This window comes from Poecilia mexicana, unplaced genomic scaffold (assembly GCF_051168715.1).
Source record: "Poecilia mexicana isolate PSO_F unplaced genomic scaffold, ASM5116871v1 scaffold_12, whole genome shotgun sequence".
NCBI lineage: Eukaryota > Metazoa > Chordata > Actinopteri > Cyprinodontiformes > Poeciliidae > Poecilia > Poecilia mexicana.
This window is the reverse complement of record NW_028263381.1, coordinates 7419771-7436165: the sequence shown is the minus strand read 5'-3', so window position 1 is coordinate 7436165 and position 16395 is coordinate 7419771. Positions and strand designations below refer to the sequence as shown.

Genomic DNA, 16395 nt, shown 5'->3' with positions numbered 1-16395 from the left:
CAAGTAAATACAGGCAATACCAATTCTGATACCAATATTTTATTTTATTTTTTTCATGAAATGTCTTTGTCATTGAATAAGTTGGTGATTTGACATCAGTTAGTTGATTACACAGGTCAACAGCCAAAAAGTTGCTTCAAGTGTTTTAGGGTCTTTTTGATGTGCTGAATCCAAAAAATCACATTGGTTTTGCTCAATCAGGTCAACCTTTTGAACTATGGATGCAACCACTTGTTCTCACATATGAAACGGTTTCCTGAGAATCTGGGGTTTATGAGTGATCAGCAGAAGCAGAGACGCTATGGAGAATTTTGCACAATGAGGACGTAATGTTCTATTTACATGTACTTACCCTTATCAGTGTTTATTATTCAACTCAGAGAAATCCAAGTTTGTAACATTTGTTTAATACAGTCTATTAGAAAACCTTTTTTTTCTCCCCAAAACCTTTTTCGGATGAGAAATGTTAACAGAAATGAGCTGATAATGTCACAAAAATGTAATCAATTTAGTCGGAAGATCGGCTTTCTCTAAATCAAAAACCTGACCTGATTGAGAAAAATGGATGTCATTCTTCAGCATTGCAAAGTCGTCCTAATTCAGATGAAAAAGCAGACGACTTCCAAAAGATATTTTTTTGTAACCCAATGTTACGATAAATTACAGGACAAAGTTATTTGTAAAATTTGTGTTCAATTATCAAACAATAATATACACAATGTTGCGGAAAATAAAAATAATCCCCTTTTACTTTCTGCTATTAATATTAAGTTGAAGTGCTTATGGGGGAATTAAACAGAATGTATTTTGAAAAGAAAGCAGACATGTTGAGTGCAAACATTAAAAAAGGTAAGAAATCAGACTCATCTATTTAAGTGTAAGCTCTTAATATTTGGGATTTTGATTCCTGCATATACACTGCCATTAAATCTGTGAGCAAATTCCAGCAACTTCCTGGACATGTAGAGGAAAAACTGCAAACAAAAGCATTGATCTCATCATGGTATTGATCCAAAACCATTACTCACCTCAGTATGGACAGTATTGATATCTAGATCAATACGCCCAGTCCTGCTGAATGGCTGCCAGGGGAGATTCAAGGATTTCTCAAACATGCGTGAAATAATCAAAGCAACACTCCAGCCATGTTTTTGATGGGAGAATAACCTTATAGCAAGAAAAAAAGCTCAGAAAAGCTGTTTTTTTTCTCAATACCCCCTACATTAACCAAAGCAAGTATCATGAAATGCAGGACATATTGCAGCGAAAGCCAGCACTGCGTACAGATTTACGGCTGAAAATAGTCCTAAAATCTATTGAATTGATGTTCATGTTGAAAGCAAGGTCCAGTTGACTTAAGAGGCTTTCCAGCCTCTTTAGAAAATAGATTTCAGTAAAGTGAATGTTCTAAATATCACAGATTGGATTTTCAGTCATTTGTATTATTTGTTTATGTTGGAGAACAAGGACTATCACAAGCCTGAAGCCCAAAGTACCTTTCTAAAAACACACTTGTCAGTCATAGCATTTGACCCCTGACAAGTGTGTTAAATAATACTAATAGCCTCTTCTTAACGACAATTGTTAGAGGTTGGGGTTGATGAGGTGGCAAAATAACGTTTTGTCCCCAGAGTTGATGTGTTACAAGCAGGAGAAATGGGGAGCAGTAGAGATTTGAGTGAGTTTCACCAGAGCCAAATTGAGATGGCTAGACCACTGGGTCAGAGTCGTATCAAAACGGGAGCTCATGAGGGGGTTCCTCATCTGCTGGGGTTCAAGGAAGGAACACTGCTTAACCTGCAAGAAGACTATAGCTCACTGTTGCCTGTGGGGGCCAACCCTGCCCCTCAGTCCTGAGATCAAACTGGCACGTAACTACAACTCTGATTGCTGTAGAAGTAAATACTGGTCCTGATGGTTAATCACAGTTTGTTGTATTTGCTGCTTTGGCCCAGATTAATTTATACTGTAGACCAACATTTGGCATGCGAGTTGTGGAAGAAAGTGCACACCTGAGTAACACGTGGCACCAGGGTGCACCATAGGAAACATCTCTTTGTAGTGATATGTGCCAAAAAGCAAAAATCAGCATGGGAATAGTTTTTGCATCAAATCAATGAGTCGTAGATCTTTGCTTCTCAAATCAATCAAGCGTCTGAAGAATGTACTCGATTGCAAAGAGTCCAAACAAGTGAGGCTTTACTTCCCAGCTCCAGCGTTGAACCAACCTTCTTGTTTGCCATGCGCACCTTCTGATGTCTTGTGGATGTTTTGGCAACACATTCAGGGCTAACATACTGTCCATTTGGCCATGAGGTTATAAGAATATGCCTCATTAGTGTGTTAATCATTTTCACTTTGGAAACATATTTCAGTCCAGATAAGAAGCGAACCTTCAAAGGAAAACCCTGAAATACCCTTTTTTTTTTTCTTATTAGTAGATGGAGGTCAAGATGTTTTCTGGCAAATGTGAAAAGGGGCCTCTGTGTTCTTTTTAACAAGCAGAGGTTGTACCTTGAATCTCTCCCACGGATGTCATTTTTTCCCCCCCAGTCTCTTTCTTTTATTGTTGAATCGTGAACACTGACCTTAAACGAAGCAAGTGAGGCATGCAGTGCTTCGGCTTTTTGTTCTAGGTTCTTTTATGACGTCCTGGATGAGTTGTTGTACTTTTAGAAAAATTTTGGGAGGCCAGGCCACACGTCAGCAGGTTCACCACCGGTCTGTGTTTTCTCTACTTGTGGACAACGGCTCTCTCTGAGGTCCACTGAAGTCGGAAACCCATCGAAGGGGTTGAATATAATAAATGTCAATTACTTTTCTTCACATCTGTTATTGTATTATCTTTTTTAATTGGGGCAGAATGTGTTGATTTCTGAGATTTTTAACTCCACGCCGTCACACGTCACAGTCGGTTGGTTTCTCAATTCTGCAGGTCTGGCAGTAATCAGGCACGGGCATGGCTGCATAAATTGAACAGAAAGAAATGTGGGTAATGAAGCATTTAAGTGAGTAAAAGAGGAAATCTTCATAGCACTGCAAGTCTGTGTGGATAAACCGAAAGCAAGTTTTCAAAATTGTTCAGCATTCAGCCTAAACAACCAAGTGGCGTTGTGTGCTAAATCCAAAAAAACCGGCGAAGAAACACCTTTTTATTATTTTTGACTACACAAACGTAGTAAATGAAACCAAATGTGTTCAACAATTAATTCATTGACTTTTTTTTTTCAATCCTCTAAGTTAGAAGGTAAAAGTATTTTGCCCATTTTAATCCTTCTGATTGTGCTACAGTATCCTGCTGATTGTGATGCAAGGGTGGCGGTGTGTTAATTATCTTAATTGGCTGCATCTGTGAAGGAGTGGATATTCACCATTGTCACTGAGCTCTTGTGCTCTCTGAACCCTTTAGATTACATTTACTTATGTTAATTCAGTTAATTAGAAACTGCAATGACAAGTCCGGGCATGTTTGTGCATTCACACTCCAACCCGTTTGATTCCAGCCTTCTTCCTTCAAATAGCACTCGCTTTATAGTCAAGGTTAAATTTTCCAACCCACATTCAACCTGTGGTATTAATCTGATCATGGTTGTACTGATAAGAATGTTCTTTCTGCTCTGAGGATAATTAAAGTTAAAAGTCCATGTTTGAATTTTCACATCCTCAAGTAAGAGTGATTTTTTTTTTTTTTTTTTTTTTTTTTAATGCCCTGTGGTATCTGGTTTCAGCTTCCTGGGATGAAAAACGAGGAGTGGGAGATGTTACCATTTATGTGTGACGATGATGAAAGCTGGAACTTATTAGCAAAGGCTGACACTGAGAAGCAGAAAAGCTTCATGGGAGACAAACATTTCATACCATGTAAGAGGGAGCTTGTACGGCCTTTTTAAGAACTCTCCTAGCTGTTTTAAATTCAAGATTTTGACCCTGTGAAGTCTGCATGCATAATCTATACCACTGCTCCCATCACAGGGTTCCTTTTTTTTTTTTTTTTTGCTTCCTTGGGAATAGACTCAGTATTCCCCGGGTTACAGGGGTTTTTTAGCCACAAACAAGGATGCCTCTGTTTCTCTCATCTCCGGCATAGGAGCTCCGTCTGTCTCTGTCACATCTTCTCTCCAGGATTCTCGTCTTAAATTCTGCAGCTTATAAAGTTTCTTCAAACCTTCAGACTCTCTTCTGTCACTCAAATGTATGGATTTTCTTTTTTTTTCTACTTTTTTTTTCTGTTTCTTACAACCTATATTATCTCCAGTTTCACCTATTCTGCTGCTTTCTGCATACCTGTTCCACTTTTGTGCCATTGAACCAACACGTTTGCGTATTTCTTAGCTCCTTGCTGTGGTACCAGTAGTTGTTGTGGACAGCGTCTCTTGCAAACAGATAATTTTAACTGAACAATATCTGGATGGATGTTCATAAGCTTTTAAAGCTTTTAGAAATCAAAACAATGTGTGATGGGCTGAAAATTAGCTTATGCAGTGCTTGTTAAAAGCATTAGTTCGCCTTTTTTTACTTGATGCATTGCAGTGAAAAACTTTGATGAATTTTATTAGGATTCTGTGTAACAGAGCAGCTAAAAATGAAGTAAAAAAAGTAGTTTTTCTTAAACAAAAAAATCTAAAAACCTGTGGTGTGCATTTTCTATTTAACCCCCTTTAAACTATCTCCAAATAAATCAAATCTGCTGCCTTCGGATGTCTTCTAAGTATGTCCAACTGTGTGTATCGTATTATCAGTACAAATAAAGCTACTCCAAGCGGGACACAATGGAAGAAACAAATACTGAATAGCATAATTAATAGATTATGCTAACAGGGAATCATTTTAGCTGCAGCATCCCACTGTGGGGACTCTTTTATTCAGAAGGAAAAAGGTGGCTGGTGAGAGTTGGTTATAACTGTGATGGAGTTAAATCAGAGCAACTTGCGGGGGGCGGGGGGGGTGAAGAGAAAACAATAAATGCTGCAAAAGACTTGAAACCTGACCAGAATAAACAACCTAAACATACAACAGGAACTACAGTGTAATGGTTTTGATCAAAGCATGATGACGTGTTAAAATGACCCACAATTCAGACCTATTCTCTAGAAACTAGAGAATATTTGGCAATATGACATTAAAGAGATGGTTTTATGAAAACTTGTCCCATGGATCTGAATCGAAACGAATACCACACTTGTCTTTCCATTTATTATCTTTACAATGATGCCATGTTTTGTTTTGGTCTCTGACAGAAACTCCCCTTGAAATATGTTAAGTTTTATGATTTTGATGTGGAAAAAACGTGGGAACAACTCGGGCATTATAATGTTTTGGTGCAATGCAGATTCCTGTGCAATTGTTGCTTTTCGATTAATCCAACATGAACTGAAAATGGCACAATGTCTGTCTTTAAATAGAAGTCGGAGTGAGACAAGTGTCCTCCTTTCTCCTTAAAAATCCATACATGGTTTGATTTATTTAATGCGTCCTTCCTCTCACCCCTTCCAAGGCTCTCGCCCCCGCGACTGCGGCGATCTGTACGCCAGTGGTCAGAGAGAGGACGGCATCTACTCCGTGTTTCCCGTTCACCACCCTACGGGCTTCCAGGTCTACTGCGACATGACCACGGACGGAGGAGGCTGGACGGTGAGTCAGACCTGATCCGGAGAAAAAAAAAAAAACAAAAAAAAACACAAAGCTCTTAAGCTTTTTTTTTTTTTTTTTTTGTGCGTGCATTTCTGCTCAGTCGATAAGTTTCCTCTATGGTAATAATCAAGATGAAAACAGAAAAATGGAATATGCCCCGCAGGCCTTTTGAACCCATCTACTCTCATAAGATATACAGAATGTATTAAGCATCCAAAGTAGGAAAAACATGGATTCACCAAAGCTGAACCCACCTGCACACATCAACTCCATTCACTCATCCAGCACTTAATGTTGTATACATTTTTTTTTATTTTGAGCACCTACTGTAATTACAGATGTACTGCCTCGGGATTCTCATGTATTAAACATTTCATCAAAGTTCATGTAACAGAATAACAAGGAGATATCAGCACCAAGCTTCAAGTGCACCTTTTTAAAATATTTATAGGAGATTTTTTTTTTGTATGTTTTTGTCATATAGAAGGTAGATTTTTTACTTTTTTTTTATTTCCAAAAGAAATCTGAAACAGGAGTTGCTGGACGAAGAAAGCTATTAGAAAAGCACAGATGGACATGACATGTTCAGCCATCGGAGGTAAATAAAAAATGAAAAAGGTGCCGTCATAGCGGAAGGGGAGATTTAAAGATCAGCTTTAATCTAAATTGCCTGCTGACGCCGAGATGCCTCTTCAGATACAAACGTAGTGCAGTTTAGGAACGACATGCACAGCCGGCACATTTGAATAAAGCTTCTGTGTAAAACAATTTATCATTCTGCTTCAAAGGCACAAAAATAAACTGTTTCCATTATGGGTGACAGATTTCCGACTTGCTCCTGCTTTCTGCACCTTTCTTTCCCAAGTATGTCTGATAAAGCTTTGTAATCCTTAAAGGTAGACATAGAAATTTAGAGCGCTTCCAAGCATAAGTAGTTATTTTCCTCACTCCAACGTCTCTCAGTTGACTGGACCTTCTCAAGTTAACAATCCCGTTTGATTTGGACCGTCTCCTGGAAGTGCTGCATCTTCTGGGAGAGAGCGAGAGGAAGAGAGAGACAGCGATGTGAACAAACACTGACACCCAGCTGCTTGAAGCTATATTGGGAATTGTAGTTCAGATGTATTTTTCTCAGTACACACGAGCTCTTTCCAGTTAGAGACGTTTATTTCTTTTTTTGGTTCTGAGGTGTACCAAAGCTGCCTTTAGGAAGCGCAGATGTTCCTATTGGAGAAGGGGGAATTTATATATATATATATATATATATATATATATATATATATATATATATATATATATATATATATCTTTTTTTTTATTTCAGCGACGTAAATCCATCACAACCTTTCATTTTACCCTTTCACAGGCTGTGATGCAACTTTTAAAAATGCATAAAGAGGCGAACTTTGAAATCCATTCCAAACTTTTTTTACAATGTAATTTTCATTTCTGTATGTGCTGAGCAAAGTGATGCAAGTTTTTTGAAAGGTGTTTCACATGCTCCAGGGGAATAAACACTTTTCAGAATTTAGCTTTAAACTCAATGGGGTGACATTTTGACAGCTGTTTCTGTGGTCCATTTTTATTTATTTATTTTTGTTTTTTGCTTCTGCATAATACAGTACCAGGTACATATTTTCACAATCTCGGTAAGCTTTTTTTTTTTTAAAGAAGAAAACTACAAATAAGTTCACATTTTTATTCCAGTAGCTTCAACTCACACTGAACCTTTTAGGGGGAAAAAACCAACCTTTAATTTGAGAGCATTTATTCAGTATAGGAAAAAAATTGTACTTTACTCTTTACACTAATTCAAGTTTCTTTTAACTTCTAATTAGCAATTTATTATGTTCTTCTTTTCCTGGGATGTAGACAGAACATGATGACTATTTATTTTAGCCATTATCCACTAGACAAGATTGAATGTTTATCTCAAACCTGTTGGAAAGAGTGTGACCTTAAAGACACCCTGTCTCCATAACTCTTGAGCAGTACGGACATTAATGTCAGAAAGCATCAGCAAAGATGAAGCAACTTATTTCTTACCATCACAAAAGTGAGTAAGAATAGATTGTACTGGAACTTTAACTGAGTTTAGATGATCCAGATTGAGATATATCGGATGCACACCGTAAAGGATTTATCAATGTGTGACATTTTATCTTGCTATGTCGTTTTGTTGACTTTGAAACTGTTTTATGTTTTTAAAGCCCCAGCTGGAGGTTAGCACCGCAAATAAGCTAAGGCTAAAAAATGCAATGGTGTTCTGTTTTGTTAGTACTTAACACTTGTCCCCGTGAAAATAAACAATAAAAAAATAAAGAAAGCAAGTACAACAGAGGACATGTGATGGTGTAGCACCAGAATGGATTAGAGTTCAACAAGTCAAAAAATGATCTACCCAAATTATTATTGGGTAGAGATCCCTCTCTCTGCACACTCCAAACATTTGAATTGTTATAGTAGAAGAACTGTCCTATTGGCTGAAGTTGATGTTAAAAAGTACTGACAGCTAAGGTACTGCTAATTGTTTCACCGAAAACATCTCCTCCATAACATGACCTGCATTAATTTCCTGATTTCAATGGCTGGACTTTTCAAAATTTTCCAAAGCAAGACTTTGGAACTAAAGTAAAAGATTTCCCCAGTAAGGTTATTTTAAGGTATTCAAGTCTATAATTCCTGCTTATTTTATCCAAGGACGTTTCCAAACCTTTAAGAAGTGATGTTTACCTTTTAATTGGAAAAATCTCAATTTATTATAAGCATTAGGAGTTAAACCGTTATAATTTTCACAGTATTTGCCAAGTCAAGGCTGAGACGTGAAAAAAAAATAACACAATTTCTTCTAAAAGTAATTCACCGCGCGCTTCTCTTCCTAATCCTGATGACGGCGAGCTGCGTGCTGATACCCGTGCATGCTTGTGAATCTGTCACCGAGTTTGTGTGCGAGGCAAGGTCAAACCCCTTCCCTCCGCTCCCCCCTTTCCTCATCAAATGAAGTAAATCTGTCAGAGTGACGGAGTTCTAAGCGGCGCATGATGGAGCGGAGCGACGTACGGGCCCGTCAGGGGCTGGACGTGTTTGCGCGCGTCCATCTATGCGTGAATTACCGCTTGCATCAAAGCGAAGGCGGCCCCGCACGCCAAAAAACCCCGAGCTGTTCTCGGTTAGCGAGGTGCTGTCCAATAAAAAAGAAAAAAAAAAAAAAAAAGGGATATTCACAGCCGCTCAGATTGAGGCGATAACAAGCAGCTACTGATCCTGCCTGCAGTGTTGAGCTGCTTGTGATAATCTCTGAGCCTCATTAGGAGATCAGCATTGTGTAGTCCAACAGGAGCAGGTAGCAGGATTCTCAGGGAGCTGAGTGGCTTACTGTCTGCTGAGCTTAAATAAGGAATGAGCCATATGCTGCCACCTCATTAGCATGGTTTGACATACTGTTGCAGACAGACTGAAAGATGAGCAGGTTACTCAGAAGAAAAAGGGGGAGGGGACAGATGAGCCGTTTGAGGAGGGAGGAAGTGCGAGCAGGACATAAAAGACACAACGGAGGAGCATGAATGTCATTTTTCTTACTCCCCGTAAAGGCATACTTCAAAAATGGCCTGTAATAAAATCTTTCTTTTCTGCTGTATTGGCAGTAAAGACGGGGGCCTCTCGGGGAGCCTTGAAGATAATGGAGTTATCTCAAGTGGCACTAGATTTTGATACCAATCAGTACAATTACACCATCAGTCAATTATGACCTTTCAAAATAGGTTTCTTCTTTTTTTTTTTTTTTTTTTAATGCGTGGCAGCTCTGACGGCACCCGAATGCATCGCGCCAAGCAGGTCTGGTTTCTTTTTCACATGAAAGATGTATCCTTCGTTGTGAGAGGCTCAGTGGAAAAAAAAAATTAAAATCCCCCAAAAAAAGTTGTACCGAAAGCAGTCATGAAAAAAAAAAGGCAAAATGATCAAAGGCGCTGTTTTCCATAATGCCACGTTAGATTCAAAATCAAGCTGGTAAAACTAGCCTAGGACAGCCACCCACAGACAGTCACTGCTTCAAACTTCCGGAGTGAAGGATTATCCTCCGGATTCATGTAAGCATAAAACTATTCAGTGAATAATGAAGCCTTGGGGGTATATTTGTCGCCCCAGCCATTCGTACGATAAATTACTCATTACCAGATTTCTTTACAGAGTTGCCTCATCAGTTTTTAATAAAATGCTTCAAATAATTGAAAAAAAAAAGTGAAGCGCTTCCCACAGGGATCAGAAAAGAGCAGATAACTGTTCGCTGCACTTATCTGATTTATTCAAAGATTAAGAGAAGAAGAGAGGAAGAAAAAAGACATCGTAAACGAACGTAGTATTTTTGGGCTTGAGCAGATCTAAAGAACAACTGAGGAATACTTGAGCTGAACATGTGGGCTGAATCTCTCCGGGTCAAAAAGGGACCTCGAGAGAAAAAAAACCCACTGATTGTGAGTATTAACGCAGAAGGGAAATCACTCAAAACACATCTGAAGCAGTAATCTGAAGAGACGGAGCAGGGAACTGAACCAGCCAGAGGCCATATCCATTAAGTGATGCTTCTTGCTGTACTTTTGGATTTGGATGCTCTTTGCTGAACTTGCTGGTGTCTCTCTGGAGTTTGTGTTATACTTTATATGGTGAGAGTCAAAAGTAAGTTTTGTGTTTGTTTAAAAAAAAAAAAACATTCGGAGCATAGTCTCTGTTCAGACGAGGTAAAACATCGCCTGTTTAAATCGGGTTAGCCACGCTCTACGTGATGCAAGTTTCAGTTTGTTTGTCCTAAAAGCTATATTATGTTAAAAAGTAAAAACTGTTGAGTCAAAATATGTATAAAAATCAGAGGTACATATCAAAACATTTGCATATTGTGCGGAAAAGTAATATTTCTTCCAAGAAATATTGCCAGTCATTTCAGTTTCTTGAAATGACTGGCAAGAAACTGAAATGGTTATTATATAGAGATTTATTACACATAGAGCAAAAATATTTTCGCATATTTTTTATTTGTATTTTAAAGATTGTGGCTTACAGGCCCAGATTTTGTTTCTCAGAAAATCAGAATATCACATGAGATGAGTCAAAAATGGAAGGACAGGCTAGGCTTCCAAAAAGTATGTAAATTTCTGACCTCTAGTGAAGGATGTCGATTCAAGTTTTCTGGACGTATAATAATGTAGTCTTTCCCGTGATTGTGTCATTTTTACAGTAACGACCTCTTTCGCATTATTCAAATCTTCCAGGATGCTGAATTTTGGGTTTTCATTCCCTGCTGGGCTTGGTGCTGCACCTGTATGTATCGTACTCGTGGATGCATTTCATTTTCAAACGGCTCTCCTGCTGCTGTTGCCTTGTATACGTTAACAACAAATTACCAGTTTTGCCAGAGAGCCTTCATGTCCGAGTCATAGAGGAGAAAATCTGAATCGTTCCTCTGAAAATTACAGAGTTTGGGCCCTTGGAAGGGAATATAAAGAAATACTGGGTGACTCACAACTTTTTGCACATTCAATGGGATTCTGAATGCCTGTGAATAATAAAAAATATAGACGGACAAAGTGACTTGTCTCCAGAAGCTTAGCAGGAGAAGAATATTTTAGCATTACAATGCTCCAAAGCACACCATCACAATAGCAAGTAATCCAGTTCATGTGACCTTATAGTTCACTCTTCATTATCCAGCAAAATGGAACATACAGTGACATTTTTCTAACATTTTCTATGCTTGCAGTAAATCTTTGAGTAACTAATTTCAATGGAAACTTCAGATCTTTTAACAAGAACAGCACATTGTTACTTTATACCCAGGCTCCCATGGTTAAAACAAAAAAAAAAGAAAAAAAAAATCCAGTAAGTGATACAGATTTTCAAAGGATATAATGTCACTTTTGCAGCTCAGACTAGAAGACACACAGCCTCCTTGTCTTCATCCAGGTCCCTCAACTTCAAATCCCAGTACCATCGGTGTGTCTCAAAAAAAAAAAAAAAATCAAAAAAAAAAATCAAAGTGCAAATTGTTTCTGATTTTACTTTTGAGCAAAGAATTGCTAAAAAAATAAAAATAAAATGTTTTATTTCTGCAAGTATTTCTCTCATTTTTATCTGAACGTAAGACCGTGGTATTGCGATGGTTCTGCTTTGCCTTTGCCATCACTGTATTTTGATCTTTTGTTGCCTTAGTGACAAGCTAATATAAATAAATAATGTCAAAGTAGGTTTAGCTGAATCAATTCAATGTTTAAGGGTATCAAGAAATGTTGAGGTTTTTGCAGTTCTTTCTATTTTCTTCACCCATAAGTAAAACCTTTTTTTTTTCATACCTGAATTGAAGTTAAGAAATGTAAAATTCTCATATTTTGAAATCCACTGTATTTAGTCAAAAAGAAATAATTAGAACAATAAATTATAACAAAACTTCTTAACTCATAGTGCAGGTCCCGTTAGTGGTGCTTGGCTTGCCTTTTGTGGTTCTGAGAAATATATATGTATTTTTTTTTTCTTATCTAAACTGTTAAGTATGAAGCTAATTAGCTTTGATGCTAATTCAGCAGATTAGGCTTTGCCTTGAAGAAGTACTGCTGATAAGAGAAGTGCACTAAAGGATTTTCAAGAATCCCCAGTTTAAGCAAAAGAACGAGCAGCGAACCAGTAAAAAGGTGCCAGTGGCTACTGATGATGTGCTCCATTTACCTTTGATGTTATAACCTAAATCTTGGAACTATAGCAACCTTTAGAGCAACCGACCATATAAAGTCATTGAAATTTGGCCATTTTAAAACCAATATTGTAATAAGTTTTTCTGTAGCCGTCCATCCATGGGTCACAGAGGTGCTGGTGTCAGTGAGCAAGCAGCTCCTGTGTTAGCCAATAACATAATGTTTTCACAGTAATGCAACAAATTATTATGTTACATTTTAGATGTAAAGTGTGTTTTAGCTGTTTTTGTTTAGTCATCAAATACAAGTATGTAAACAAAGTGTTTATATTAAATTTGAAGTTGTTTCAGTCAGTAAGAAATTGATTCCCACATGCAGTAGTAAACTTCATTTCTTTTTTTTTTGTGGTTAGATTTTTTTTTTTCAACAAATAGGTCACATCCCTCTACCAAATCTGCAGTGGCAAGATTTTAAAAAAAATATTATTATTATTATTATTATTATTATTATTATTATTACAAAACACAATGCAAATAAGTTAAATTGAACATCCAGCTAGTTTTTCTAGCTGGATGTTCTGTCACACTACTAGAAGACAATATCACTTATTCTAAGTACAGTTTTGAACCATTGTGGTACTCAGTACCTTATAAATACTTCATCAGGTCCTATAAAAAAGTGAGCTATGATAACTGAAACAGTTTTCCAGGAGCAAATTCCTCACTAGAAGAATCCTAGCACCAATCCACTTATTAGAAGACAACAATTTTTAAGCAAGTGAGAAAGAAGGAAAAAAAAAAAAAGGGAAAGAAAAAAACCGTCATTATGGATTGGTGGGAATGGTTGTCGGAGGAAATTGCTCGATATTTCTCCGACGCAGTAACTCAGGCTCTGGAGACCCGGTCGGTCCATCGAGGTAGAATCAAGGATGGCAGATGGGACATAAAGGAAAAGAGATGTCATTACTGCGCCTCACACCCCTCGGCTCACGAGAGCACACGCCGCGCAATCCGCCCGCAGGCGTTGGCATTAGTCAAAGTTTAAAAGCATATTTCAGCAGAGCACTTGAATACAAATGAAACCGTCATGTGTACACACAGACAATAAAATGTGTTCGTTTGTGTTTACAGTTAATCCAGTCGGACAGTTAATCCTAAAAGCTGTACACATTCAACCTCTTACCATCTAGTGCTTTGGGGTGACTGTCCTGTCATGTTTTAGTGAAGAGATTCTCAGAAGCCATTTGAATAAAGCCTCTTGGGTCAGAGCAGTATCTTCTATTATTACTATTTTATTTGTTAAAAGGAAGGGACTAAAAATGACCGTGGCGTTATTAATAATAAATGAGTGCAGATATGTCGGAGTGCAGCGCGGGTCTGCATTATCAAATGGTGCTTTTATCAGAAGCACAGCAATCACTCACAAAAAAAAAAAAAAAATCCCATTCAGCTAAGAACTGAAATGTAAAAGTTTTAGATTGAATGTACGATTGTGTGCATGTTCTGTTCCTCCTGTGGAGGCTCGGAGTGCCTTTGAGTGTTTCATAGGCTTTCCTCCATCTCTTACGCTTCATAGGTTTTCAATATTTTATCTGCTAGTTTATTCGATTGAAAATAAAGCAAATCCAGGGTACATGTTTGTGCAGACTAGTCCTATGTCTGCGTGTTATTTTTCAAAGATAAAGTGGTTAATTTCAGAGTAGAATATCGGCTCAGTTCAAAGCATATTACCATTCACCATGATCACATTCATCACAGGCGTTTACTCTGATATTCAGGTGCTTATTATATCCATACATTTTTTTTTTCTAAGGATGCACACATTTTTTATTTTATTTTTTGTTTTGTTTTACACTCCAGAACTGGCGTAAAGAGAGAGGATAGAGGGGTGGGAGGAGAGCAGGAGCTTTCTGCTGCATTATCACTCCTAGTGTCAGGCGTGTCCTTTTGGGTATTAGTGCCATTAGAGCCGTGTGCAGGTTATGTGAGAAAAGGTTAGAGATCTGTAAAAGGCCTGCTGCGGCAACATGCGGCTATTTTATGGTTTTTTCCCATCTGTTGTATGACCAGACTCACAAATAGACCTGCAAGTTTCAGGGATTCTGCTTGGTGCCAAAAGCAGATGGAACATAGATTGGAGAACCCTTAAAAAGACACATTTACCACAGTCCAGTGGATCAGTGGATATGTTTTTTTTTTTTTGTGTGTTGTTGTTGTTGCTCTTTTAACTATTTCTGGGAATGCACAGTGTGCATCTCTCCATATGCCAAACCTCCACACATCCAAGGCTACACCATCCATCCCTTTTTTATATATTACTTATCAACTTAAGGTGAACAAGTTGAACAGCTTGGAACAAGTTGCTCAAAACACTTTAAATTAATTAACTTTATTTGGATCACTGTGGGGTGCCGCTGCATGTCGCAACATTTATTTATTTTTTTCTTCTTCCCCACTGAATAAACCTACTCAGTGTGTCTTCTTCAATATCTAATTCTAAGTCTGTGTTGCAAGAATGTTAGTAAATATGCAGGATGCTACACATCGTTTAATTTAAATTGAACAGGAAATCGGCATGAGGACGTGTCCACTCATTGGCCGTTGGTGTGCTGGGCACATCTTTTACTTACCGTTTCTGTGCCTCAGCTGAAATCTACGTGAGCTAATCCAATTGTCTTTTATTCCACGAACCTTACGAGGCAACCAGTTTGGTTTTTATTTTAGTAATCAGATCCGTTGCTGAAAGCCAGTGAAAATGAAAAAGGTAAATAAATGCAGAACGCACGTTGCGGTGTACGTGTGTGCGAGACACTAAAGAGAAAAATAGTTTTGTATTGCGTTTCTCTCTCTGTTCTCGTTCGCTGCTGCTGCTGCTGTGTTTGGACCACATCTGTTTTGGTGATTGGATTATTAAAGTGCTCCCTGACAGATGTTCACAGTCTTGTTTGAAGATAGTGTTTGTGCCTGGTGCTCTGAATTTATGAGTGCCTTCATCACCTGCTGCGGCATTTGTTACCATATCATCAATACCTTCAACAACATTATCAAATTGCTCGCAGTTGCTCTGCCGTCCTGATTGATCCATCTTCTTGTTCAGTCCAGTTTTAGCTGCCAAAAAGCATGCTTCATTTTTAAGCTGTTTTTATTGTACTGAATTATTTTTTTCCTTCCATCTGTGTGGATCATATTTAATGGTTTTTGTATGCAGAATATCTAAATTTTCCTTAAGAATCTCAGTCGTTCAGAAATGTTCGATCCAGTGTTTAAAAAAGTTAAATTGGTCATTTTAAAGCCCAAAACTGACGGTGTTACTAGTTGTTGCCACATTTAGTAGTTGAAGTTTTTCCCCATTCTTTGTAGCGTAGCTAAATCTCAGCTTAGTTATGTTAGTGACATTTTTTGAATCTTGCCACAGATTCTCTTTTGGATCCGTTTAATCTGTTGGATTTTGACTGAGACATTCCAATAAATTTTCAGGTGAATCTTTGCCTTTTACATGTTTTTTTTCAGGATTGCCCTTGATATAGTTTCCTGCATCTAGAGACAGTGATGCGGCCAAGAACAAGAATTATTGGCCTTGGATTGTTCGAGGCAATCTACAGTATTCCTTTTCCACTTCACAAATCGTTTTGCATACAAAGAGTGAAAGTTTGAAAGTTTTATAACCTGCCCCTGCACTAAACCTCTCCCACATTTATCCCAGACCTGTCTGTTCTCTAACAAACATCTTAGGTCTTCACAGAACAGCTGTGGTCATGATGAGTTTAAATTTAGCAATTTTGGACCCATTTTCTACTTAATATAATCAAATAATGTGATTTTTAGAGGCAAACTTGGTTATGACTCACTAAAGTGTATCAGAGCAAAGAAGGATGAAAATAAAAACATTGTAAAAACCATGTACCTTTTTTTTAATCGTTTTTCTTCAACAATCATCAACTTGATACGTTTGTCTATCATTTCAAATCCATGTAGACTTTTGAGTTGTGATGTAAAATTGTTGCGAGGGTGTAAACAGTTTTAGGAGGCATAACACAACCTAAAACTCACAAGTAATTAGCTAGCAGTGGAATGAAAAGCGGAGTAAT

The 16395-nt window shown here is 37.8% G+C and overlaps 1 protein-coding gene across 3 annotated transcripts in view; it reads left to right on the top strand.

The window, feature by feature from the left end:
* The window catches only part of fibcd1b (fibrinogen C domain containing 1b), a 147239-nt gene that overhangs the window by 74802 nt on the left and 56042 nt on the right, over positions 1-16395 (top strand). For all 3 annotated transcript variants that reach the window (XM_014972861.2, XM_014972847.2, XM_014972856.2), the window contains one exon: positions 5495-5631. In XM_014972861.2, the coding sequence (XP_014828347.1) occupies positions 5495-5631 (137 nt within the window). The remainder of the gene's footprint in view (positions 1-5494; positions 5632-16395) is intronic.